At 42.1% G+C, this 25,353-nt stretch overlaps 1 protein-coding gene across 2 annotated transcripts; it reads left to right on the top strand.

Annotated features, from left to right (window-relative positions):
- Positions 1-267: 267 nt before the first annotated feature.
- On the top strand, positions 268-23,469 carry LOC132866453 (adhesion G protein-coupled receptor E3-like). Of its 2 annotated transcripts, XM_060899221.1 has the most exons (12): positions 268-291; positions 7,627-7,658; positions 8,201-8,281; positions 8,396-8,579; positions 13,567-13,680; positions 14,753-14,913; positions 15,001-15,144; positions 15,631-15,819; positions 17,322-17,560; positions 21,721-21,781; positions 21,886-22,155; positions 22,255-23,468. In XM_060899221.1, exons 1-12 carry the CDS (start codon positions 273-275, stop codon positions 22,351-22,353), a joined length of 1,593 nt encoding a protein of 530 aa, XP_060755204.1. In that variant the 5' UTR covers positions 268-272; the 3' UTR covers positions 22,354-23,468. The 2 variants fall into 2 exon arrangements, with proteins under 2 accessions (XP_060755204.1, XP_060755205.1); XM_060899222.1 differs by lacking the exon at positions 15,631-15,819 and having other exon boundaries at positions 22,255-23,469.
- The last annotated feature ends 1,884 nt before the right edge of the window (positions 23,470-25,353 follow it).

Genomic DNA, 25,353 nt, shown 5'->3' with positions numbered 1-25,353 from the left:
TATTACTTTGGCCTTGGCCAGTCTCAGAGAGAACAAGAGAGAGAGAGAGAGAGAGAGAGAGAGAAATGCAAAAGATGATGCACTGCTTCTCCAGTAATGGTATCTTTAAAGTACCAAATGCAAATATTTTAGATTCAGAGATATGTCCAAAAAAAATGCCCATTTAGTATACAGCTCTGTTTGCATTTTCCCATTTTCACTTCCTCTTATTTTGAACAAGAATGTGTTCATAGACACCCAGGAGAGTTAGACTCCTCAAGAGATAGAGAGAGATGATTCCTCTATTGAAAGGTAAGTCCCTCTATTCATATACAGAGGTGTTGGGTTTGTCATTTATATTTCACGTTGATGCTCCATTTACGAACATTTTATTTAATAGTAGTACAATATTTTTTATGCTTCTATTAACTTATAGAAACAGGTTGTTTATAATCACGAGTTATTTCTAATCAATATTTATGGTTATCATGAGGATGGGTTCGCTTTTGAGTCTGGTTCCTCTTAAGGTTTCTTGCTCATGTCGTCTGAGGGAGTTTTTCCTAGTCACTGTTGCCTCAGGCTTGCTCATCAAGGATAAACACATTTATTATGGATAAAATTAGTTCATCTGTTTAAAGTCTTTATTTTACTGTAAAGCCGATTTGCAATAGTGTCTGTTGTTAAAGCTGTGATACAAATACTCTGATCTGACTTCTGGTTTATCTCTTTTTAAGAAATAAGGCATCTGTTTATGATATTTATAAGTACACATATGATGGTTAGTCAAATGAAAACCTTAAAAAATATGATATGAATAAAAGAAACAGTACATTAAATCTGTAGTTGCCAAAGTAAAAATGCACAACTGGTCCGTTATACTCAGTAGTTTGTAATACTGCTACCTGAACCCTGCTACATATTTGCGACACTTATTTGAAATAAATCATATAAAACATAAAAAAATATGGTTTGCATTTCCCTTGCCCTTTTATATATACGGATAGTGTGTTCATACATTGTTTATAGCGGAGCAAAGCACCATATTTAAGAGAATGTGGTAAAGCTTCAATCTGACTTTTGATGGCTTTTGTGACTGTATGAATGATGTACGTGTATCACCACAGGGAACACAATCGTCAGGGCAAGGCAACGTATCTCATAAACACTTTTCCACTGGAAAACACATTTTATATCTTTATTTCCATAAGGCAGATGGGTTTTCATCAAGCGCTTAATTTTTAATTATCTTTTTCCAAAATGACATGGGATTATTGACGAACATATTTTATAGAAAATATTCATGATAGTTTAATATAAAATGAGTTAAAACAGTTTTATTCATCCACGAGCTTGTTGGACAGTTGACAGTTGGAACCAGACAACTATTTGACATATCAAGATTAAATATCAATATTGCAGTTCGAACCCTCAGAGCTCATACGCTGCACTCAGTCGGGGAGGATGTTTTCCAGTTGGTTTTCTCCTGAAGGTTTTTATCCTACTATTTTGTTTTCATAGCGTGTCATGTATCTTTGCATTGTATGCTTTTTTACCTGAATGATGTCTTACTCTGCACACTCATGTAAACATATAACTATTGCAGTTCAATAGCAATTATGAGCATCTTCCCTGAGTGGTAGATAATCTAAACTACCATGGATCAATATTAATAACTCTTATGTCTGATAATATTGGATGGCAACTATATAGTAGGGTGGCATGGTAGTGTAGTGGTTAGCACTGTTGCCTCACAGCAAGAAGGTTCTGGGTTCACTTTGTGGAGTTTGCATGTTCTCCCCGTGTCCGCGTGGGTTTCCTCCGGGTGCTCCGGTTTCCCCCACAGTCCAAAGACATGGAGGTTAGGCTAATTGGTGGGTCTAAATTAACCATAAGTGTGAATGTGAGTGTGAATGGCTGTTTGTCTCTATGTGTCAGCCCTGCGATGATCTGGCGACTTGTCCAGGGTGAACCCCGCCTCTCGCCCATAGTCACCTGGGATAGGCTCCAGTTTGCCCACAACCCTGTACAGGACAAGCAGTTACATATAATAGATAGTTGGATCGAACTATATAGTAATGATGTAAAATGAAAGCGCTGGTACACTGCTGTCCACCAGGTGCCCAGCAGAATCACACCATAATAAATGTGGTGGTGTTTTTTTCTGGTGCATGGCATGCGCCATCAAAGAAAGGAATACATATGTATCATAACTACAATGTGTATCTCATTATTGGTATCACTGTCACAAGACAATATATCAATTTACTGAGATGAAATACATGACAGGACTCAATTCAATGATTAATTTACTATAATATTACTATTCTATTCAGTTTGATTTTGTGCCTTTGTAAATATTTTGCTAATATACTCATAACGAGCTTTTATGCACCGACTATACAGGGTTGACCAAAAGTAGGGATACACTTTATACATATCGGGACACAAAACAGTGTATACCTACTTTTTGCCCACCCTGTATATATTATAGACATGTATGTCTAGCACAAAAAAATGATCTCTTGATCAGATAACAACTTAAAACACGTAAATAATGGAGAAAATACATTTATGACAATCTTTCGCCGCGGGAACCGCCATCTTTCTGAAATCCGCATGGCATTGTGGGAAATCACTCAAACCCCTTCGTTCGGAGTCAGCTCCAGGAAAATCTCCGTTTGGAGGGGTACAGAAGCCCTACCCCTCCGCGTTAACTGGGATTGGGATACCCCTACCCCTTCACGTGAACGCGCAAAATGGAGGGGAAGGGCCAAGGGGTTGGTCCAAGGGGTGAAATGGGATTCAGCCTAGGTCTACTAGTTTGATCCACTGCCTTCCTGATACCTGTCTGCCTGCCACCTCAGTCTGCCTGCTCCACCTGTCCACTCAGATCCCCTGGAAAACCCCTGATCGTCTGCTTGCTTTTGTCTCATAAATCAACCCTACTGACTGAACTGCCAGTCTTGAGTCTTGCTTTTGGGTCCAGTCTTGTCTACACACTTAACAGTATTATCTGGCCAGCATGGACCCAGTGCATTGAAACCCAGAACTAGCCATCATTCTAAAGGCAGTTTCCAGTCAAGGACTACTACTTGTAAACATGAACAGCTCATTCAAACCCTCACAAACCACCATCAGGCAATGGTAGATCAAATGACTCAATTAACCAAACAAGTTACCTTGCCAACTAATTAACTCACTTCTGCAGCTCAGCCAAGTCAGCTTGCTCCTACAACTCCACCTTCAGTGTCTCCTTCACCCAGATAATTGTATGCTCCATACCCAGAACCCTTTGCTGGAGACTTGAATAAATGCAGAAGCTTCCTCATCCAGTGCTCCCTGGTGTTTATCCAGCACCTGTTGACTTTCCCTCCAGGCCCATCCAAGGTGCATTACATTGTGGGATTACTGAGGTGAAGGGCTTTGGCTTAGGTGGAAGCAATAAAAGCTAATCAGCCTTGCACTCTTTGGCTAAAAGACTTTGTTGCGAAGGTGAAAAGTGTGTTTGATCATCCTGATCATTGTGGAGATGCCTCAAAACATTTGCTAAATCTTCTCCAGGGGACAAGAAGTCTGGCTGATTACTCAGTGGAGTTTAGTATGCTGGCAGCAGATGCTGGCTGGAACAACCTGGCCTTACAGGGGATAATTGATAATTGGCACTAGATAATTGGCTATGTGAACAACGCAGGGAGAAGGCTGGTCAGTTTCCAACACCACTCACCACTCCTCTTCTGCCATCCCTTGTGAAAACTGGAGTTTGCTCAAGCCCTGAGACCTGAGTCTCTTCACTTCCTATTACTTCAGAAAAATAACCCATACAGTTGGGTCAAGCAAATCTTTTTCCTGCTGAGTGCCTCTGCAGGTTTAGAGTGGATGAGCTTGGTCACTTCCTAGCTGCCTGTCCAGTCTGACCAGTATGACAGGACTCACCAGTAGTTGTGGGAATATTATCAAGCCAGACAGTTTTCTCTGTCTCAGATTCCACAAAGACACAAATTCAAGCTACCCTGTGTCACCAGCAGTTTACATGCCTCTCCTTGCTTTGATTGACTCTGGTGCTGAAGGTAATTTTTTGGATAAAGAGTTGGCGCTCCAATTTGGTATTCCCCTTGAATAGCTTAAATCTCCATGCACTGCCAATGCTATAAATGGAACATTTCTGACTCAAATCACCCACTGTACTGCTCTTGTAACTTTGGTCCTGTCTGGCAATTGTAGGGAAAGCAGTTTAAGATCATCTCTTCTCCTAAAGCACCTTTGGTTCTGGGCCATCCCTGGTTGAAACAACACAATCCTCACATTAATTGGTCTGCTGGTAAAATTATCAGATAGAGTTCATTCTGCCACTCTTCTTGCCTATTATCTGCTCAACCTCCAGTAGAGGTCACCGTCCCTCCACAGACGTCTGAGCCCCTAAATTTGTCTTCCATTCCAGGCAAATTCCATATCATGATCTGAGTGAAGTTTTCAGAAAAGATCTAGTTCTGGGGCGGCACGGTGGTGTAGTGGTTAGCACTGTCGCCTCACAGCAAGAAGGTCCTGGGTTTGAGCCCCGGGGCCGGCGAGGGCCTTTCTGTGTGGAGTTTGCATGTTCTCCCCGTGTCCGCGTGGGTTTCCTCCGGGTGCTCCGGTTTCCCCCACAGTCCAAAGACATGCAGGTTAGGTTAACTGGTGACTCTAAATTGACCGTAGGTGTGAATGTGAGTGTGAATGGTTGTCTGTGTCTATGTGTCAGCCCTGTGATGACCTGGCGACTTGTCCAGGGTGAACCCCGCCTTTCGCCCGTAGTCAGCTGGGATAGGCTCCAGCTTGCCTGCGACCCTGTAGAAGGATAAAGCGGCTAGAGATAAGGAGATGAGATGAGATTTTCTATCTCATGCCAATATTTAGGAACATGGTGGAATTAAATTTTTCATCATTCCTGTTTTCATATTTTAACCCTTTCATTCATTGTATCCACACCTATGGACAGTTAATTTAAGGTCATTGTGGGGAAAGTATAAAATTTAAATCACTTCCAAATCACTTGAGTTTATTTAAGTTATTTAGCAGAAATCATTATTATTTTGCTATGTCGGTTGTTTGCCGTTGTCAGTATCTCTGGTATAACATTCTACAAAAATAAAAAAATATTCATTATATAATAATATAAATAAAAACTATTTTGTGTCAGACTCCAATGAATGCCAGCTTTTAAGAAACTAGTTCTTTTAATTGAAGATTCTGTACATTTCAAGAATATTATATTTTGTTCAAAATCAATCATTTCTAAAACATTTAATATTTTAGAGATGCTTGTTAATAATTTTTGTTTCTAAACACATTGAAACAATAAGTGTTTTGTTTTCCAGGTATTATGTCTTATCATTTTTTTTATTCAAGGTATTCCTTCACATGGACAATCCATTTAAATTTTAGCAGTACTATTTAATCTACATTCGTTTGACATGCAGTATTAACTATCTAAAGAATCTGGATAATAAAAAGTAATAATAACCTGTAAACCTAGCTATGTAATAGGCGAGAGGCCGAGGGCTATGGAAACAGATCGGCGCCGCCCTATGCGCCACATGGCGTGGGAAGGACTTTGATTGATTTGATTGATGCATTAAATTGTTACATCACTAATGCAGATAGACTTCTTTAACATTTAATGTCAACTAATATACTGGATGTTAATTTACTTTGTTCACGTTACTGGTGGTGTATTCATGTAGATCAGAGTTAGTTAGTCAGTGCGTTTACATGCACATAGAGAAGATCGAATTTCTGCCGTAGCTCGACTGAAATTGAAGTTCTAAATGCCATGTCAACACCTTAGCTCGGCTGAAATCGAACCGAACTGGATTTCTCGTAATCGAGCTACGCGACCTAGATTATGCGATTGTAGCCGAGCTACTTAATGCATGTAAACCCTATCGAGCTACGTAGTCGAGCTACTTACTTCAGCACTGCCCCTTCTGGAAGTGACGAGTGACGAGACCACAAGCGGGAAACACAGCAGCCTCGGTCGGCATGACAACAGTAGTTAGTAGTGTAGAAAGTAGTGAGATGAGAAATACACACACTGCAATTTAAACAAGGTCTAAGTAAAATCCATCAGCTTTGAATCATATAGTCTAGTATATGCTCATATAATGTGTTCTTCTTGTGAACACGGAGCTGATAACTTTGTTTATACTCTTGAATAGCTCTTCTTCATGACGACAACCGGAAGTGTACCAACACGATGGGGCGTGTAGCGCCACCTGTGGCTCGGGTGCACAATGTACCTCACACAATAGCTCGATTTCCTTGTGTGCATGTAGGATTGGATTTCTCTGGCACCCCTGCTGGGACCCTTAGCTCGATTACCGACAGTAGCTCGATTTGGATGTGCATGTAAACGCACTGAGTGTTAATAATGCAGTAGATCATGTTCCTCCATGAAGTTGGCAGCCCATATGTTGAGAAAGTGAAAAAAACCAACAACATATTTCGATTTCACTTGTTCATAAAAATTTAAATTTATGCTCAAACAGTTTTGGAGAACTTAACCATTAAATATCTGTGAAGATACTCACTCATCCAGGTACATAGTAATCTGTGGTTGGTAGAAGAGAGCAACTGGACTTGCTTGAAAAGTCTTGAAGACGTTTCGCCTCTCATCCGAAAGGCATCCTCAGTTCTGTCTGTCTAATAGGGAGTATCAGGTATTTATCCTCTCATGGATCATCATAGAATCCGAATCAGAATGCTGATGGCTGCATTGTAGGTGGCTGATAGATGTCATAGACACCCATCTCTGTTCAGTGATGGTCGTTCCAGGTTGACAAAAATGAACGATCCTCTCTGGCTAAGATGTCTGCCAGTTTTCTGGAAGTCCTCTCATACTCCCGCAACAGTCGAAGGGAACTCATCCCAAAGTGCATAGAAACACATCTGTGAGAGTACCTACAATGCAGCCATCAGCATTCTGATTCAGATTCTATGATGATCCATGAGAGGATAAATACTTGATACTCCCTATTAGACAGACAGAACTGAGGATGCCTTTCGGACGAGAGGCGAAACGTCTTCAAGACTTTTCAAGCAAGTCCAGTTGCTCTCTTCTACCAACCACAGATTAACCATTAAATGTTTTAATGATGTGACGTCATCCAGCACCACATTAACTCCCAACTGGCTCTAAGCTTGCCTGATTCGTTTGTCCATTGTTTGTGCAACAGTGTAAACATATAGTATAATTAACACTCACCCTAAACTTAACATTCCATTAGTCCCAAAATTGTTTGAGCACCTTTTTTTTTTTGTCCACAAATGATGCACAAACAAATCAGACATGCCTGGAATCATGTGGGTGTTAATGGGGTTAATGTCTCTCAAACTGTTTGAGCACAAATGAATCGAAATACTTTTATTCACATCTTTAAATATGGGGTGCCAGTGACATACAGCTGCATCATGTTAACAGAATCTTCATGTAAAACGTAACAGAAATCTTAATAGCGTTAGAATTCCCTGTACTTCCCTGTGTGTGTGCATGTGTGTGTCCACTGCTTCAGATGGGTTAAATGCAGACAGGACTTTCACAAGTGTACGTGTGATGAATAAAGTTCTTCTTCTTCCTAAAAATAAAAGTTGGGTCCTTTGCTCTTTTTTCAGATGTGAATCTCACACTACCTGAAAAATGCCAGGTATGACTGAACTGCCCCTGAGGACACAATGATAAGACAAATGTGATCAAGTTTCAATCTTTTTTGTGTGTTGTTTCACTGCAAAAAATTGAAAACTGAATTTGAGGAGAAAATTACTTAATACTAGTGAAATTATCTTGCTGCATAACAGATATTTTTACTTGATAAGACATCTTAGAATAAGTTGGTTGCAATCTAGAACTAGTTTTAATAATCTCAGAATTGGTGTCTTTTATTCTTCTAATAGGAAATTCTAGATCATTTCAACTGTTTTCAAGATATTTTCACTTGCTATCATTTTTTTGCCGTGTTTATTTTAGGATTGTATTTGAAAGCGATGTTCATCTTCTGAATATCTTTGTACAGTAGATATTTCAGCCAACAGAAGTTTTATGAGAAATCAGATCATTTTATTTGAGAAGTATCTGAGATTAGGTTGTGTTAGAGTTATGTTGCATTTCAAAGATTAAACCTAGTGGTGAGTATAAAAGCCTTCTGGATGACTTTTTATTTTTGAGAAATATCAGTAATTTGTGCTCTAGGTTGATTTGCTAGCAGAGTCTGCACTGGAGTGGGCGCTGCCCCCATTTCAGAACGGAACAGTGCAGGAGCCACTACAGGACGTGAGACTTATTTGATGTTGTTGATTGTTTATTGTGAATTGAAGTGTGTTCATATAAAGATGGTCATTGCATTTGGATGTGTACGTCATGGATTTTACTCTGATTGTTGGACAGACTGTGGAATCTCATTTGAACAAAATGATGGCGCTTATAACTCTTTTGAAAGACTTCATTATTGACCAGAATATTCTACTATGCTATGGAAACTGGGTGCTAGAAGTCTCTGAGAATTTGGTGTCTACGCTGGTGAGGAAAACAGATCCCATCAAATCCATCAACATTTCTCTACAAACTTTAGGTAAGGAACATATTTCTAAACACTGCTGCTGCAAATGAAATCTATAGTTGGGAGCAAAAGTTTTTACATCCTTAGGACAAAATGAAGAAAACTCATTTCATTTATAACGCCAACATCTTACTGTCAGATACAGACAGGGTTTTACTGACTGAACCAGAAAAATCTAAACCAAAAGTAAGTGTGATCGACAAGCAAAGTATCAGGTGATCAGCAGTCAGGCTCAGTAACTTATGCAATGAGTGACTCTGGCTTTGGGGCTCAGAGACACTAGAGCAGTGTGGATGCCAGGTGTAAATGTAGTGGAAGTGATGCATTTTAAAAGGAAAACATATTAGTGTGGATGTAGCCTGTCTCTCTATGTTAGTCCCATAATAGACTGGCGACCTGTCCAGGGTGGACCCTACCTCTCCAATGTCAGCTAACATTGCATATATCCATTGGAGGTGCTCACCTGCCACCTGCAATGGATATATGCAATGAATGAATGAATGAAAATTAACAAGAAAAACATCAGTTTTGCAAGGTTTTTGTAGTTCAACTATGAAATTGAGATATCCTCCCCATCCAAATCCCAGCGACCACAGATATAAACTTGTGTAATTATGTTCACACAGTTTATTTAATGCATTTCTCATATTCTTCTCCCATTTATTTCTTTTCAGTTTAGCTGTGCTTATAGCATTAGAATGAGAAGAGAACATATCTTTGTCATTGCGCATTGACAATGAAATTGGATGCAATTCTACCAGTGCAACATCTGCTTACAAAAGCAAAAATAAATAAATAAATATCCATCCATCCATCCATCCATTTTCTTCCGCTTATCTGAGGCTGGGTCATGGTGGCAGCTGGCTAAGCATAGTATTCCCGGCATCCCTCTCCCCAACAATGCTTCCCAGTTCCTCCTCGGGGATCCCAAGATGCCCCCAAGCCAGATGAGATAAATAATCTCTCCAGCATGTTCTGGGCTCCTCCCAGTTGGACGTGCCCATAAAACCTCCAAACAAAGGCACCCTGGAGGCATCCTAATGCCTCTGCCTTCTGACTCAGCTCCCTCTTCACCATGACAGACCAGTACAATGCCTGCATTACTGCTGACACCTCCCCAATCCGCCTATTCAGCTCACACTCTATTTTACCAAAACTCGTGAACAAGACCCAGAGATACTTGAACTCCTTCACTTTGGGCAGCAACTCACTCCCAACTCAGAGGGAGCACTCCACTATTTTCTGGCAGAGAACCATGGCCTCAGACTTGGAGGTGTTGATTATCATCCCGGCCACTTCCCTCTCGGCTGCAAACCATCCCAGTGCTTGCTGAAGGCCACGCTCTGAAGAAGCCAACAGAAGCACATCATCTACAAAGAGCAGAGATGCAATTCTGAGGCTACCAAACTGGACACCCTCCTCACCCCAACTACACCCTGAGATCCCATACATGAATATCACAAACAGGATTTGGGACAAGGGGCAGCTTTAGCGGAGTCCAACTCCCACTAGAAACATGTTTGACTTTGTACCAAGAATATGGACACAGCTCACACTTTGGTTGTACAAGGACTGGATGGCTTGTACCACTGACCCTGATGCCCCATACTTCTGCAGTGCCCCCCACAATACCCCCAGGAGACATGGTCATAAGCCTTTTCCAAATCTACAAAACACATGTAGACTGGCTGGTCATACTCCCATGAACCTCCCAGCAACCCTGCCAGGGTAAAGACCTGGTCCACATTCCACTGCCAGGATGGAATCTACATTGGTCCTCCTGAATCTGAGGTTTGACAATCAGTCAGAGCCTCCTTTCCAGCACCCTGGAATAAACTTTCCTGGGAAGTTTCAGCAGTGTGATATCCCTATAATTAGAGCACACTCTCTGGTCCCCCTTTTTAAAAAGAGGAACCACCACTCCAGTCTGCCACTCCACAGGCACTGTACCTGACCTCCACGCAACACTGAAGAGGCATGTCAGCCAAGACAGCCCAACAATCTCTGGAGCCTTCAGCATCTCAGGGTGAATCTCATCCACCCCTGGTTCCTTGCTACCGAGGAACTTCTTGACTACCTCAGTGTCCTCTGTCAGAGATATGGATGAAGCTTCCCCTGAGTCCTCAGACTCCACCTCTTCCATGGAAGATATGTAGGATGGGTTCAGGAGTTCCGCAAAGTGCTCCTTCCACTGCCTGACAATATCAATAGTTCTCCTCAGTTGTGCACAGCCTGAGGCAAGCCCTGCTTCCCCTTCCTGAGTCACTGAACAGTTTGGCAGAACTTCCTTGAAGCCAACCAAAAGTGTTTCTCCATGGACTCCCTGAATTCCTCCCACACCCAGGTTTTTGCTTCAGCAACTGCTGAAGCTGCAGCCCTTCTGGCCTGCTGGTACCTGCCTGCTGCCTCAAGGGACACCTGGGCCAACTAAGCCTGAAAGGCCTCTTTCTTCAGCTTGATGTTTTCCTTCACCGCTGGTGTCTACCAGTGGGTTCTTAGGTTACTGCCACGACAGGCACCAATGACCTTTTGTCCACAGCTCCTACTATGTGCCTCTACAATAGAGGCTTTGAATATGGTCCATTCAGATTCCATGTCCCCAACCTCCCCCAGGATGCAAAAAAAGCTCTTCCAGAGGTGGGAATTGAAGACCCCATGAACAGAGGACTCCACCAGACATTTCCAGTTCACCCTCACTACACACTTGGGTTTGCCAGGTCTGTCTGGCAGCCTCTCCTGCCATCTGATCCAACTCACCACCAGGTGGTGATCAGTTGACAGCTCTGTTCCTCTCTTCACTCAAATGTCCAAGACATACAGCTGCAGATCTGATGATATAAACACAAAGTCAATCATCGATCTTTGGCCTAAGGTGTTCTGGTAGTAGGTACACTTATGAACTACCTTATGTTTGAACATGGCCAATCCATGATGAGCACAGAAGCCCAACAACAAAACATCACTCGGGTTTAGATCAGGCAGGCTGTTCCTCCCAATCACCCCCTTCCAGGTTTCTCCATCATTGCCCACATGAGCATTGAAGTCCCCCAGGAGAACTATGGAGTCCCCAGTCAACACCCCTTCCAGGACAACACCCAGCGATTCCAAGAAGGCTGAATACTCTGCACTGCTGTTTGGTGCATAAGCACAAACAACGGCCAGAGTTTTCCTCTCAGTGACTTGCAGTCACATAGAGATGACCCTCTTGTTCTCCGGGGAGAACTCCAACATAGTGGTACTTAGTCGAGGGCTTGTGAGTATACCCACACCCACCTGATGCCTCTCACCCTGAGCAACTCTGAAAAAGGAGAGAGTCCACTCTCCAGGATTTTGGTTCCAGAAATGGCGCTATGTGTGCAGGCAAGCCCAACTATTTCTAGTTAGTACCGCTCCACCTCCCGCACCAGCTCTGGTTCCTTCCCCACTAGAAAGGTGACATTCCACATCCTAAGAACAAGTCTGTGCTGCCGAGGATCAACACGCCCAAGCTCCCACCTTTTCCTGCTACCTGGTTCACAATGCACCCAACTCTGGTGCCTGTCATTGTGGGTGGTGAGCCCACATGGCCGCGGCTCCATGTAATTTCTTCAGGTTGTGCCTGGCCGGGCCACATGGGCCAAGGCCTGGCCACCAAACACTCACCAGCAAACTCCTCTCCCAGGTCTGGCTCCAGGAGGAGGCCCCAGTTACCCACCACACCCAGGCGAGGTGCTGCAGCTCCTACTTAGCTGTTTCATCAAGGTCCATGAATCGCTCTTAGTCTGGCCCTTTCCCTGGAACTAGTTTGCCTTGGGAGACCCTACCAGGGGCTAATGCCCCCACCAACACAGCTCCCAGGATCACTGGGACACACAAACCCCTCCACAACGTTAAGGTGGTGATTCTTCAGAGAAGAATAAATAAATATATTATAGGGACATATTTTATGTATTTAATTAATAAATAAAAGGTCCGGCGGCACGGTGGTGTAGTGGTTAGCGCTGTCGCCTCACAGCAAGAAGGTCCTGGGTTCGAGCCCCGGGGCCGGCGAGGGCCTTTCTGTGTGGAGTTTGCATGTTCTCCCCGTGTCCGCGTGGGTTTCCTCCGGGTGCTCCGGTTTCCCCCACAGTCCAAAGACATGCAGGTTAAGTTAACTGGTGACTCTAAATTGACTGTAGGTGTGAATGTGAATGGTTGTCTGTGTCTATGTGTCAGCCCTGTGATGACCTGGCGACTTGTCCAGGGTTTACCCCGCCTTTCGCCCGTAGTCAGCTGGGATAGGCTCCAGCTTGCCTGCGACCCTGTAGAAGGATACAGCGGCTAGAGATAATGAGATGAGATGAGAAATAAAAGGTCCCATCATGACTGGGTACTGTGTGGCCTGCTAGCTCAATAACTGCATCCAGAAAGAGTGAATGAAGCCAGGTCTCTGTGATTAGCAGAATTCAGCTGTCCTTGATGATCTTATTTTCTGCAACCTGTGGCTTTAATTCGTCCATCTTATTTACAAGGGATCTTGTGTTGTTGAGAAAGATACTAGGAAGAGGCAGCTTGTGTGGCCGCCTCTGTAACCTCACCAGCATGCTGGCCCTGCAGCCTTGCTTCTGCCTCCTGTCCCTGCACTGCCTCTGCCTCCTGCTTGTGGGGAAGGTAATCCACGGAGAGCCTGGGCACCTGGCTGTGTCCGCCGGGATGTTATGGGAGTGGAGAATCTCATCTGTAACAGTCCACTCACTGCATAATCCTATTTTTAGGCGCTCATGCTAGCTTTAGATGCTGTTCGCCCAGCAGGATGTCATCATGATGAGTAACAACACATACACAACCAGCCAAACAAAGCACTGAAAAGGAGAGCCCTGAGCCACTGCGTCTATGTGCACCACCATTACACCATTACATTACATTCAGTGTTGTGTTATCTCCATCAAAAGAGAATATTCTCCATCATAAGACAATACAGAACTTGAACATGATTGGCAAAAAGTAGGACAATCCTGACTCTTGATTTCTATCTTTCCAGAGGTTCAGGTAATTACTGTTGGACAAAACACCTCTGTGAATAAAGTCCATTCTCTCATCACAAGCAGTGCATCCATGGATATCGAGTTGACTGGGATCTCAAAGAACAGCAATGGTATCGTAGTGATCTTTACATTTTTTTTACCATGTCTCTGGGTAAAATTCCCCACTGCACATAGATGAGCAAAACCATTGCTCCAATATTTACCTCCAAAATAAACTAATACTCCAGACTAATGGAAAGATGAAGTCTATAGTTACAGTTCCTAACTGCTGTGAAATAAATTGTTCTAAGGTCACTGTCAGGACTGCAGGTGACAGATGGATGTAAAAGCAGAAACAGAATTTATTAGGAACACTGGCAGACAAACCAAATCATAGGCAAAAATTGGAATTTAGAAACAGGCAAAGGTCAGGCGAGGCAAGGGCAGAATAGTTTGTGAAAACAGGTGATTGAGTCCAGGTGTGTGCAGTCAGTAATCAGGGGACTGTGAGCAGGGAAGTGTAGGATGGGTGTTGTAGTCTGTGGCGGCCATATTTGAAGGTCGCTTTGAATGCTGGGAAGTGGAGTCCAGAAGTGGGAAGTGGAGTCCAGCATGCCAACAGGTGCAGATGTGACTGTCACAGCTATTGATTTATTTATTTTTTTCAGAATAAATCTGACCAGGAATAATTGTGCTTACCTTCTTTTTAATTGTTGTAAAATCAAAATCTCTTCATTTAATTATTTTTCCATACAAACAACTCAAACTACTCAAGTAGGCAAATTTAAGAATTGGTATCAAGTCTAAGTGTCCAAGCAGATTTCCTTTTATATTATTATTACCTCTGCCAACCTTCTTTGTTTGTTCCCAACATAACTTAAAAAGTAGTGAACGGATTTTGATGAAATTTGGAGGAAAGCTGAGCCAGGGAACAATTGGTTAGATTTTGATGCAAATCCATATATGTATGTGGATCCAAGATTTTTTTTTTTTTGTCTGTTCCCAGTAAAGCTCCAAAAGTAGTGAATGGATTTGGATGAAATTGGGTGTAGAGCTTTACTGTTATCCTAGGTTCAAGTGATTGTATTTTGATGTTGATCCACAACACAGATTAGTAAACATCTGGATATTCTAACATGTGACTTGGTGGAGGTATGCACTCTACTGAGTGTCCTTCTAGTTTTAACCTTGATTTCTTTTCAGTTACTGTGGCCTTTGTGAGTTACACCAACATGTCAGACATCCTGACACCTTCTACATTTATCAGCGAAACCATGATGTCTGCTGTGGTATCAGTAACACTTCTCCAAACCACCAACCCACACCTCACCAAACCACTCAATCTCACGTTCACACACATCAGAGTAAGTTATTTCCCTTTGAGAGGATTTATTTATTCTTTTTAATTACCAGTTTTCAGATTTTGGTTATTCCCTCCTCTTCCTCACTAGGAGTTAGACCCTGCAGGCATTCTCTACTGTGGGAACTGGACAGAAACAGACTGGGCTGAAGCTGGTTGTAACATCACAGACAAAAACTCCACTCACACTGTGTGCTCTTGTGATCGTCTGGATACTTTTACTATCATGCAAGTTGTAAGTGACTAGGATACGGTAAGCTCTATCCTCAAGATATTGTATAAGAAGCAGCTGTTCAAAAAGAGGTAGTGGTTAGTTTCATGTGTTTCTGAGGAAGCACAGAAGATAGCTTTCTCCAAAACCTCCCACATTAGTAGCAGCTGTTAGAAATTGGTGGACAATCTTTCCCAGTTAAAGTGCATTAAAAGGTTTGGATTTTTTTGTGTGATTTTTTCTGAATTTCAAGCACTAGATATGGTTTCAAGCTACATCTTCTGGAACCTGGTTTCTGGTTCTTCACACTTGTTAGGTGACAGTGGGCTTGTCTGATATTTATTTGTCTTTGCACTTGATTTACCAGCTCAAAAAAAAAAATCAGTAAAAGGTACTGCATGTGTCCCATGGATACTGAATGATCTGTATGAGCATATTGTGAAGACAAGTCCTCTAATAAGCACAAGAGTTTTAATAATAGAGATGTATCATTTCTTTTAATCTTTCCAGATGGATCATTCTTGGATCATTTTCGTCACAGCATCTATAGCAGTGGGAATTATATTTCTGATTTTGTCGATACTGACACTCGCCTTTTGTTCGCCGAACAGAAAATTGACCAGAACGGCTCTGATAAACCTGTGTATAAGCTTGTTGATGGTTATGCTTTTTGACCTGGCCTTGCCATATTCCCAGACAGTGAGTGTTGCCCTATTTGACCTGCAAGTGAAAAATGAATCATTTTAAATTTTATATATAGAACTGTGCAAAAGACTTAGGCACCCTGCTTTTCTTCATACAAACTTTGTTATAGATTTCTGTTTTCTGACTTCTATGTTATCTAAAACATTTTAGAGTTCCAAACATTCATTTTTTAGGACAAAATTAAATGTTAGAGGAAAAAAAAAAGTCTGTACCTGAGCAGCATATTCCATAAGAGAGCACTTTTCAGATTAAAAAAGAAAACATAATGAAGGCTGCTGGGTTTTGGTGTAAAATGAAGAAGTGAGTGTGACAGTCAAAGTGTCCAGAAGAACTGGGGCTGGTTCTGTAAGATGCTCAGTAAAACCTGCAGATCATCTGAGTCCGACCACTGTGGTGTCGTCAGCAAACTTGATGATAAGGTTGTTGATGTTGTGGGTCGGACTACAGTCATGGGTGTAGAGGCAGTACAGGAGGGGGCTCAGCACACAGCCCTGTGGCCGGTTAGTAAGAAAGTCCTTTATCCAGGCACATGTGAGAGGGGGGATTACTACTGTATATGTTTTTTTTTTCTATGTTGAAACATTTCATTTCATTATTTTTAAGGCATTTTTTGGTCTACAGCATTTCTTTACATGTGACTAAGACCTTTGCACAGGAATATATATGTGTGTGTGTGTGTGTGTGTGTGTGTGTGTGTGTGTGTGTGTGTGTGTGGAGTGCCCCCCAGCTCTGAGGTGCGCTCCTGAATTCTTTTAATTAGCAAGAAATATCTTTCTTTTGATGAAATCAGTGCTTTAAGGTAAAGAACTAATTATCACTAATGGGTCTATTTAAGCAGCTAGAAATATTCAAAATAAATAATAAAACCTTCACGTAACCTTTAACGTAATGCACTATGTCACTCATTAAATAAATCAGAATCTCTGAATGTGTTCGAATCCACCCAATACACAGAATGAAATTAGCACTTTAATGGGCTTTAACTTTTAAAGTAATTTAAAGACTTTAGCACATATAAACACTTTCACTATTACCAGTCTATGAAATAACCCATGAAATATGCAGAAATGCAACAAGTAAGTTTAACTATTTATTTAAAAAATACTCGTATATAGATTTACATGTATACATTCAAATATAAAGATTCATAAACTCAAATGAACAGCTTTTGGTTTCTTTCAAGTCATGTTCAGTGTAAACATGAAAACTCGCAGTCTTTCAGTCGTATGAAAAACTGCATGCATTCGGCAGGACACTTTCAAAATCAACACAAACTGTAATATTAAAACCCCAAATCCTAAAGCCGGCAGTTATTCTAACTGAGATGAAATAAAAATGAAATGAATTTAAATGGGTACCTAGTTATCAGTCAAAAGGTATCGGCCTGTATCGACACTTGTGTGCGTAGTAACCTGACACAATATGGCTGCATCGCGCCATTCACAATAATATCTATTAACCAGGTGTTCTAACAACATTCTTCTTTCTTTCCACAGATATGGAAGCTAGTACTGGACTGGCTTTGGGATTTTTTCTATTTGTCATTTGGTCTGTGGATGTTCATTGAAGCCATCCTGCTCTTCATATCTGTGAAGAACCTATCAAATATCAGATCAATGCAGGGGGAGGGGTTTAGCTGGAAATGGTTAATTGTGATTGGATACTGTGTGCCCCTGGCTCTGGCGACTCTGCTGTTCATGCTTCTGAGGTTTACTGGAAGCCAAACATGTATCGAGTGAGTGTGGGAAACTGGGTGGGTTTATTGCCTCATTTTATTTCAGTAATTTCACACAGGGAAGAGTGCTGTTATACTGAATATCAGCATGGCTCTGATTCTAACAAACTATTGCTAGAATTTTATGTCGTGAACACAGAGGAGTGGAGTGATACTGTGCAAGTGCTGTTATATGAAATATCAGTACTCTTGGAATGGCCAATCAATTGTCCAATCAAATAAGTGGACCACAACTTATGTAACTGTTTTAATTCCATCCATCCATCCATCCATCCATCCATCCATCCATCCATCCATCCATCGCTTATCCATATCGCTTATTTGTCAGGGTCACAGGGGAACCTGGAGCCAATTCCAGCTAACCTCAGGCGATTGGCGGGGTTCACCATGGGCAGGTCACCAATCTATCACAGGGCTACATTCATCCATACATTAGTTGTCCACTACAATCGGAAAACCTTTAGACCTGCTTGTTTATGCAGTTATCCACACAGCCAATCACGTGGCAGCAGCACAGTGCATTAGAACATACAGGTACGTAGGGTGACCAGATTTCCCTAGTCTGAAACCAGGACACTTTTGCACGCGACCATGCTCGTGCATGCACACCTTTTTTTTACGTAAACGTGACACTCAGAGAGGTGCTCTTATCATTTTGTTGAAGCTCACATTTATGAACATCTCACATGAAATAAAACAAACAGGCATTTTGTTATCTAGTAGCATAGTGGTATACAGATCAGTTAAATTATGGTCAGACAGCAGATTTTGTAATGGCTGAGAATAGGCCAGGCTATGTCCATAGGCCAAATTTAAACTGATTTATTTCACCTGTTTGTGAGAACACCAAGAAGAATGCATATGCACATGTAGGCTATATCTCTAAAATTGTATGCACTATAGCATGAACTTAAAAAGTAGATATGTGACCTCAACATAGCCTAGGTCAGAATCAACCTTACTAACCATTCCCCACAACTGAATGAATAAAGCAAGAAGATGTGTACAAAAGTGAACACTTTAATGGAAGGTGCAACAAGCTGTTCAACACAGCAATATGGCCAAACTGTCAGAATGGTATGTTAAACAGAAACAAAAAAGACAAGTGATTTGAGAATATACACTCAAACAAAACAGCAGTAAAGGAGGAGAGGGGCGACAGCCCGAGGAAAGCCCCCACAGGAGCGCACAGCATTTGCCACATAGGCTACCCAACTCAGTACAAGAACAAAACACTTACAGTGTGTGCAGTAGGCTTCGTGTGCATTGTTCTGCACCTCTCGGAGGAAGGGGTAGGTGCCCTGTAAATCTTTGGAAAAGGTACATTTTCTTTTCGGCATAATTGCTGCGGCATTACTGCTGCTAGCTGCTAGACAAAGAACATTCGCGCCTGTTAATGTTTTATTTGATTGTTGCATGGCAACACGTTCTGTTGTCTGGAATAATGTGGCTAAATAAACACCCATGCCACAGGGCCAGTAACCAGGAAAGTTTGCGATTCCTGTTGTGGCAGCGGGGGTGTGGTCAAGCGTCGGTCTGTGACCACGGAGTCAGGGAAGGTAAGTGGCAGAATCACTACACCTGATGTGAATTAATGTGTTTGTGTGTCTTCCCCAGTGACCACGCCCTATATAAGGAGAGAGTGCGAGCTCTCTCCCCAACCAGACGACTGGAGTGTGCGCGTTGGCTGGGAGAGTTAAAAATTTGCTGAAAAGTGAAAATAAAAAGAGTTTTGTGAACTCAGTTCTGGCCTGCCGTCCTTCTGTGCTCAGCCCCGGGTTTCAGCACAACTGTGACAGTCTGTATGGTTGGGTGGAGCACAGAAGGACGGCAGATCAGAACTGAGTTCACAAAACTCTTTTTATTTTCACTTTTCAGCAAACGTTTAACTCTCCCAGCCAACGCACACACTCCAGTCGTCTGGTTGGGGAGAGAGCTCGCACTCTCTCCTTATATAGAGTGCGGTCACTGGGGAAGACACACAAACATATTAATTCACATCAGATGTAGTGATTCTGCCACTTACCTTCCCTGACTCCGCCCTCCGGTCATAGACCGACGCTTGACCACGCCCCCGCTGCCACACCGGTCAATTCATCAAAATAGTAAATGCAGACATTTCTCCGCTAATGATCCCATGCTGCTCAGTCGCAAACGTCGCGAGTGGCGAAAACCGGGACATATCCGTGTCCTGACAGACTTTTGTCGGGACTCGGGACACACAACCCCAAATCGGATGTCTGGTCACCCTCAGAATGAAGTAAAAGTGTGATCTGTGTGACTTTAACTGTGGCCTGGGTGTTGGTCCCAGATGGGCTGGTTTGAGCCTTTCAGAAACCGCTGATCGCCTAAGATTTTCACACACAGCAGTCTCTAGAATCAGCTACAGTATACACAGGTTAGCATGGTGGCGCAATGGTTAGCACTGTAGTCTCACAGCAAGAAGGTTCACCCTGAGCAGCTTTCCAGTCTATCTCAGGGCTAACACAGAGACAGACAACCATCACACTCATATTATGAATTTTTTAGCTGTGTAGCAATATCTAGTGTACATTTCATACGAATAGCTGGATTGGAAATATGTTAATAAATACATGAAGCTCTAACTGTACATTCTCTGACATCGTCAGGACAGAGGAGCTTACACTTTGCACTTTGTTAGTAACATGTCATGCTGCATATTTTTGTTTAATTAAAAGTAGATGGCCTTTGCATTTCATAAAATCGGTGAAATTTAGTTCTGTCTGAAATGTGGTGGGCGGCACGGTGGTGTAGTGGTTAGCACTGTCGCCTCACAGCAAGAAGGTCCTGGGTTCGAGCCCCGTGGCCGGCGAGGGCCTTTCTGTGTGGAGTTTGCATGTTCTCCCCGTGTCCGCGTGGGTTTCCTCCGGGTGCTCCGGTTTCCCCCACAGTCCAAAGACATGCAGGTTAGGTTAACTGGTGACTCTAAATTGAGCGTAGGTGTGAATGTGAGTGTGAACGGTTGTCTGTGTCTATGTGTCAGCCCTGTGATGACCTGGCGACTTGTCCAGGGTGTACCCCGCCTTTCACCCGTAGTCAGCTGGGATAGGCTCCAGCTTGCCTGCGACCCTGTAGAAGGATAAAGTGGCTACAGATAATGAGATGAGATGAAATGTGGTGATTGTGATATCTGTTTATTTCTGTAATATCTCACAAAATATCAGGCCATTCTGTGGCTGGGAAGTTATTTAATTTGAGGGGATTAAAGCAAATAATGTGCATGAAATCGCTCGCTTGGCGCAGTCAAGCAGACAGAGGAAGTCCGTCTGCACACCCGCAGGTTTACCTTCTTCTTCTTCTTTTGGGTTTTACGGCAGCTGGCATCCACAGTGTTGCATTACTGCCATCTACAGGTTTCCCTTTGAGCGTGCACTGACAGTTCCATCATTCTGTCGCTAAACGAACAGCTGATCACACCGAGGTGCTCGCTGAGCGCCCATATTTATTCGTTTGGTCCTGCGTTTCCTTTCATTCGTATAGAACATAACGTCTTTTCTTCTCGCTTTCTGTTATTGCAGTTGGTCTTTCACATTTTATTTTTACACTCACATCCTCCATTTTTCTCTCCTGTTTCAAATTTGTATCCCATAATGCCTTGCGTGAACGGGGAAAGCCCACCACGTGGTGCATGACGTAGTATCTTGAATTGGGTCATGGTGAAGCAGGAAAAAATAGCGGAGAATTTAGGGACACGTGGAAATAAAGTCATTAATTGTTCTATTAAAAAAAAAAACTAATAAAATTGGAAGTCTGCGATTCAAATTCAGTAGCTTTCGGTCACTAAACAAAGATAATTGGGCATTGGGAAAATTCTATTTATGACCCTGAAAGGCAGTCTAGCTTTAAACTTAAGAGCGAGAATAAAGAGAGACTGGTGAGGGAACCACTGTTTATAGCTGCTATAATGTAAGTAAGAACAGGAAGTAACTTGTCTCACAGACATTTCATAACATTAAATGTAACTATTAATGAAGAAAAATAGGACGCATCCTTCATAATTTTAATTGTTTGCAAATTGCTGTAGTATCAGAGAAACAAACCACTCCAGGATCTGCTGTTATAAAATATCTTGAGGGGACGGTAAAGTTTTTGTTTTTATTTTTTTTACTGATTGTATTACGTGTTTTTTCTTTATGCAGGGAAAATTGGGACTCAGAAGCTACGTTTGTTGTTAATTTAATTTTTCTTTGCATTCTTGCAGTAAGTACTACACACAGTAAAGAATTAAAAATCACAGGTAATGAAAGTCATTATAACACCTATTTCATTTAATTCATCTGAACTATTTTTTTTTTCCTGTGCAGTTAAACTTCATCTTCTACATCATCATCATCATCATCTTGAGCTTCACTATAATATGGCAGAAACTTCAGAACTTACAGAGGAGTAACACCAATAATCAAAAACTCATACTATGTGTGATGTTTAAAAGCCTGGCCCAGTTTTTTATCCTCGGCTGCCCTTGGATTATTTTATTTTTCTCCAACGATTCTACATCATGGTATGTCTGGATGTTCTTCGCTAGCCAGCAGGGCACCTTCATCTTCCTGGTCCACTGTCTCTTCAACCAAGAGGTCAGCACTCCGCACTTTGTTTTGATCCAAACTTGAATAGAATTTAAAAATTGTTTTACTTTTTTTTCTATTTTTGTCCATCTTCTCTTCCACTTCCAGGTCAGGCAGCAGTACAGGAAGTACCTGGATGCGTTTTGCTGCGCCAACAAACCTAACACCGCTACAGCAGATGTGCAGATGAGCAGTGACTCAACATGAACGTCCACAGGGCTGTTACTTCCACGGTTACATTGTCAGTGATTAGCTGAGCTTTTTCATATTTTTGATGCACATGTTTTTTTGGTTTAGAACTTTTATTGCTCTTTTAATTCATATATATCTTCTTTTTGTTTTTGGTTTTCTGCATTGTAAACAAAGAGCAACTTTAATTTTCTTATAACTTTACTAAAATGTCAATCTGTTAAAAGATCGAATCAGGTTCGGATCAGGATGTGTGAGGTATGGATATGGATATGGACTTGTCAGGTCAGGCTTCATTTAATCTGCCAGCATTTCTGTCTTTTTTGTAAATATTTTTAACATAACATTTAGAAACATTACCACAATAACACATCACATAACAGAGCAAAGCATTATTACTGCAAATGTTTTTAGAATATTGCAGAAACGTTATTTAACAATTTTTTGCCAAAGGTGAAGTTAATGTCAGTGAATAATAAGCGAGATGAAGTCGAGGTCGAGATTATTCTTCACCAATATTCACTGAGCCTGAGGCAGATAATTGTTTTAGTATAATTACACAGGTGATTTATTTTTTTAAAAAATCATTCATTTCAAACTTCAAAAGTGGCATGCAAATATGATAATGGCACGGCGTAGATTTGTGTCGCTTCTCTACGCCGAGTCACATAAAATCCTTTGTTTTGAAATCGATAAAATAAATCACAATCCCACCTTACCTTTGAATAGTTTCAGACCAAATTTCTGAGCAATTTTAGTGTGACGAAGTGATCAGCCGCCATTTTGCCGAGTCGCTCGAGGTGATTATTGAGAAATAGTCAGAATCTCTCGACCAATCAGAGCACGCAATTTTCTATAATCACCTGTGTATTTATACTAATTTTAGTTACAACGATAGTTTTTGAAGGACATGTCAAATGCGTCTGGACTAGGTTTAGATTTAGGTAGAGAATTATTTAAAATCAACACCAGGATTACTGGCACCATTCAAACAAGTCTATGAAATCGATTTCCACTGAGACAATTTCAGAAGAACTGTGTGTGTGTGTGTGTGTAGATCAGTTTCTCTCCTCTTCAATGAAATGGTAAATGCAGATCTGAGAAGATAAAAGTGAATAAACAGAAAATGTACATAATAATAATAATAATAATAATAATAATAATAATGATCTTGTTGAGTTGTAAATGTATCTACTGCCCCCTGTTGGCCATCTGCAGCATTTACACTTCTGTGACTCGAATCCTCATAAATATCTCTCTCATCAAGGTTCTCTGTATAATATGCAGGTTGTAACTTGTAATAAAGTGTTTTAATCGTGTATCCCACTTGCACTAAGATTTTAACCTTAGGCGCCTCATATTCATGGGCGGAGTTTGCCTCTTGAGGTTTCTTCCTCATGTTGTCTGAGGGAGTTTTTCCTTGCCACCGTCACCACAGGCGTGCTCATTGGGGATAGACTCATCTCATCTCATCTCATTATCTCTAGCCGCTTTATCCTTCTACAGGGTCGCAGGCAAGCTGGAGCTTATCCCATCTGACTACGGGCGAAAGGCGGGGTACACCCTGGACAAGTCGCCAGGTCATCACAGGGCTGACACATAGACACAGACAACCATTCACACTCACATTCACACCTACGGTCAATTTAGAGTCACCAGTTAACCTAACCTGCATGTCTTTGGACTGTGGGGGAAACCGGAGCACCCGGAGGAAACCCACGCGGACACGGGGAGAACATGCAAACTCCACACAGAAAGGCCCTCGCCGGCCCCAGGGCTCGAACCCAGGACCTTCTTGCTGTGAGGCGACAGCGCTAACCACTACACCACCGTGCCCCCCTCATTGGGGATAGATTAGGGATAAAATTAGCTCATGTTTTAAGTCGTTCAAATTCTGTAGAGCTGCTTTGCGACAATGTTTATTGTTAAAAGCGCTATACAAATAAACTTGACTTGACACTACATTCATGTCACAAGTGTTTGCGAACTTTGAGTTATTGGGGGTTAAACTGATCAGCACCAGCATCTATCACACACAAACAGAAGTTGATTCATAAGCAAAGACACTCGTGAGTGGGATAAATGATGAGAACTCCTGTTGTTTGCAGTATGAGAGGTCCCGCAAGCCTCCATAGGATTTTTCCCATTTGAGTTATTATCTAGGCGCAAGCCTCAAAGCGTCCTAGACATCATCTGGAAAAATTGGGAGGAGGGGCCTTCTGACAGCAAAACTGAAATTTGATATGTTCTTGACCTGCGCACAAAGCTCCACACCGAGCCCAAGAGAATTTGCAGCAGGCACAAGAGCACCAGTCCCAGCTGTACAACAGGGGACATGGCTTAGAAAATTCACACCAGGAAATCAGGTTCTTGTATTATTAGCCACATCAAGCTCTAAATTACTCATCAAGTGGCAAGGGCCCTTTGAGGTCACACGGCGAGTTGGGGACGTTGACTATGAGGTGAAGCAAATGGATATGAGTGGGGCACAGCAGATATACCACCTTAATCTGCTCAAACTATGGAACGAGGGGATCCCCATGGCATTGGCAATGGTAGTTCCAGAGAGGGAGGAGCTGGGGCCGGAGGTTAAAACAAAATCTGCCACTTGTCCCGCCCTGGTCCCCTATGGAGACCACCTCTCGCCATCCCAACTCACGGAAGTTGCCAGGCTGCAAAAGGAGTGTTCCAATGTGTTCTCACCCTTGCCCACTCGCACCCACTTCATAGAACACCACATCGAGATGCCCCCAGGGGTGGTGGTCAGTGTTGGGAAGGTTACTTTAGAAAAGTAATTCGTTACAGTTACAAGTTACCCTGTTTAAAATGTAATAGTAGTGTAACTATTTCAGTTACTATATCTGAGTAATGTAAGTAATTATTTTCAATTAGTTTTTGATTACTTTTCTAATTTTTGAATGAGTATTCTGTGCTGTTAACCATTTTCAAATTTTTAAACCTGGCAGTGTTAAGCTCAAAACAATACTAAACACTGTCTACTGAACCCCTTTTAATGCA

The sequence above is a fragment of the Neoarius graeffei genome, chromosome 18 (genome assembly GCF_027579695.1).
Source record: "Neoarius graeffei isolate fNeoGra1 chromosome 18, fNeoGra1.pri, whole genome shotgun sequence".
NCBI lineage: Eukaryota > Metazoa > Chordata > Actinopteri > Siluriformes > Ariidae > Neoarius > Neoarius graeffei.
The sequence above is the reverse complement of the archived record's forward strand: the minus strand, read 5'-3'. Positions and strand labels throughout refer to the sequence as shown.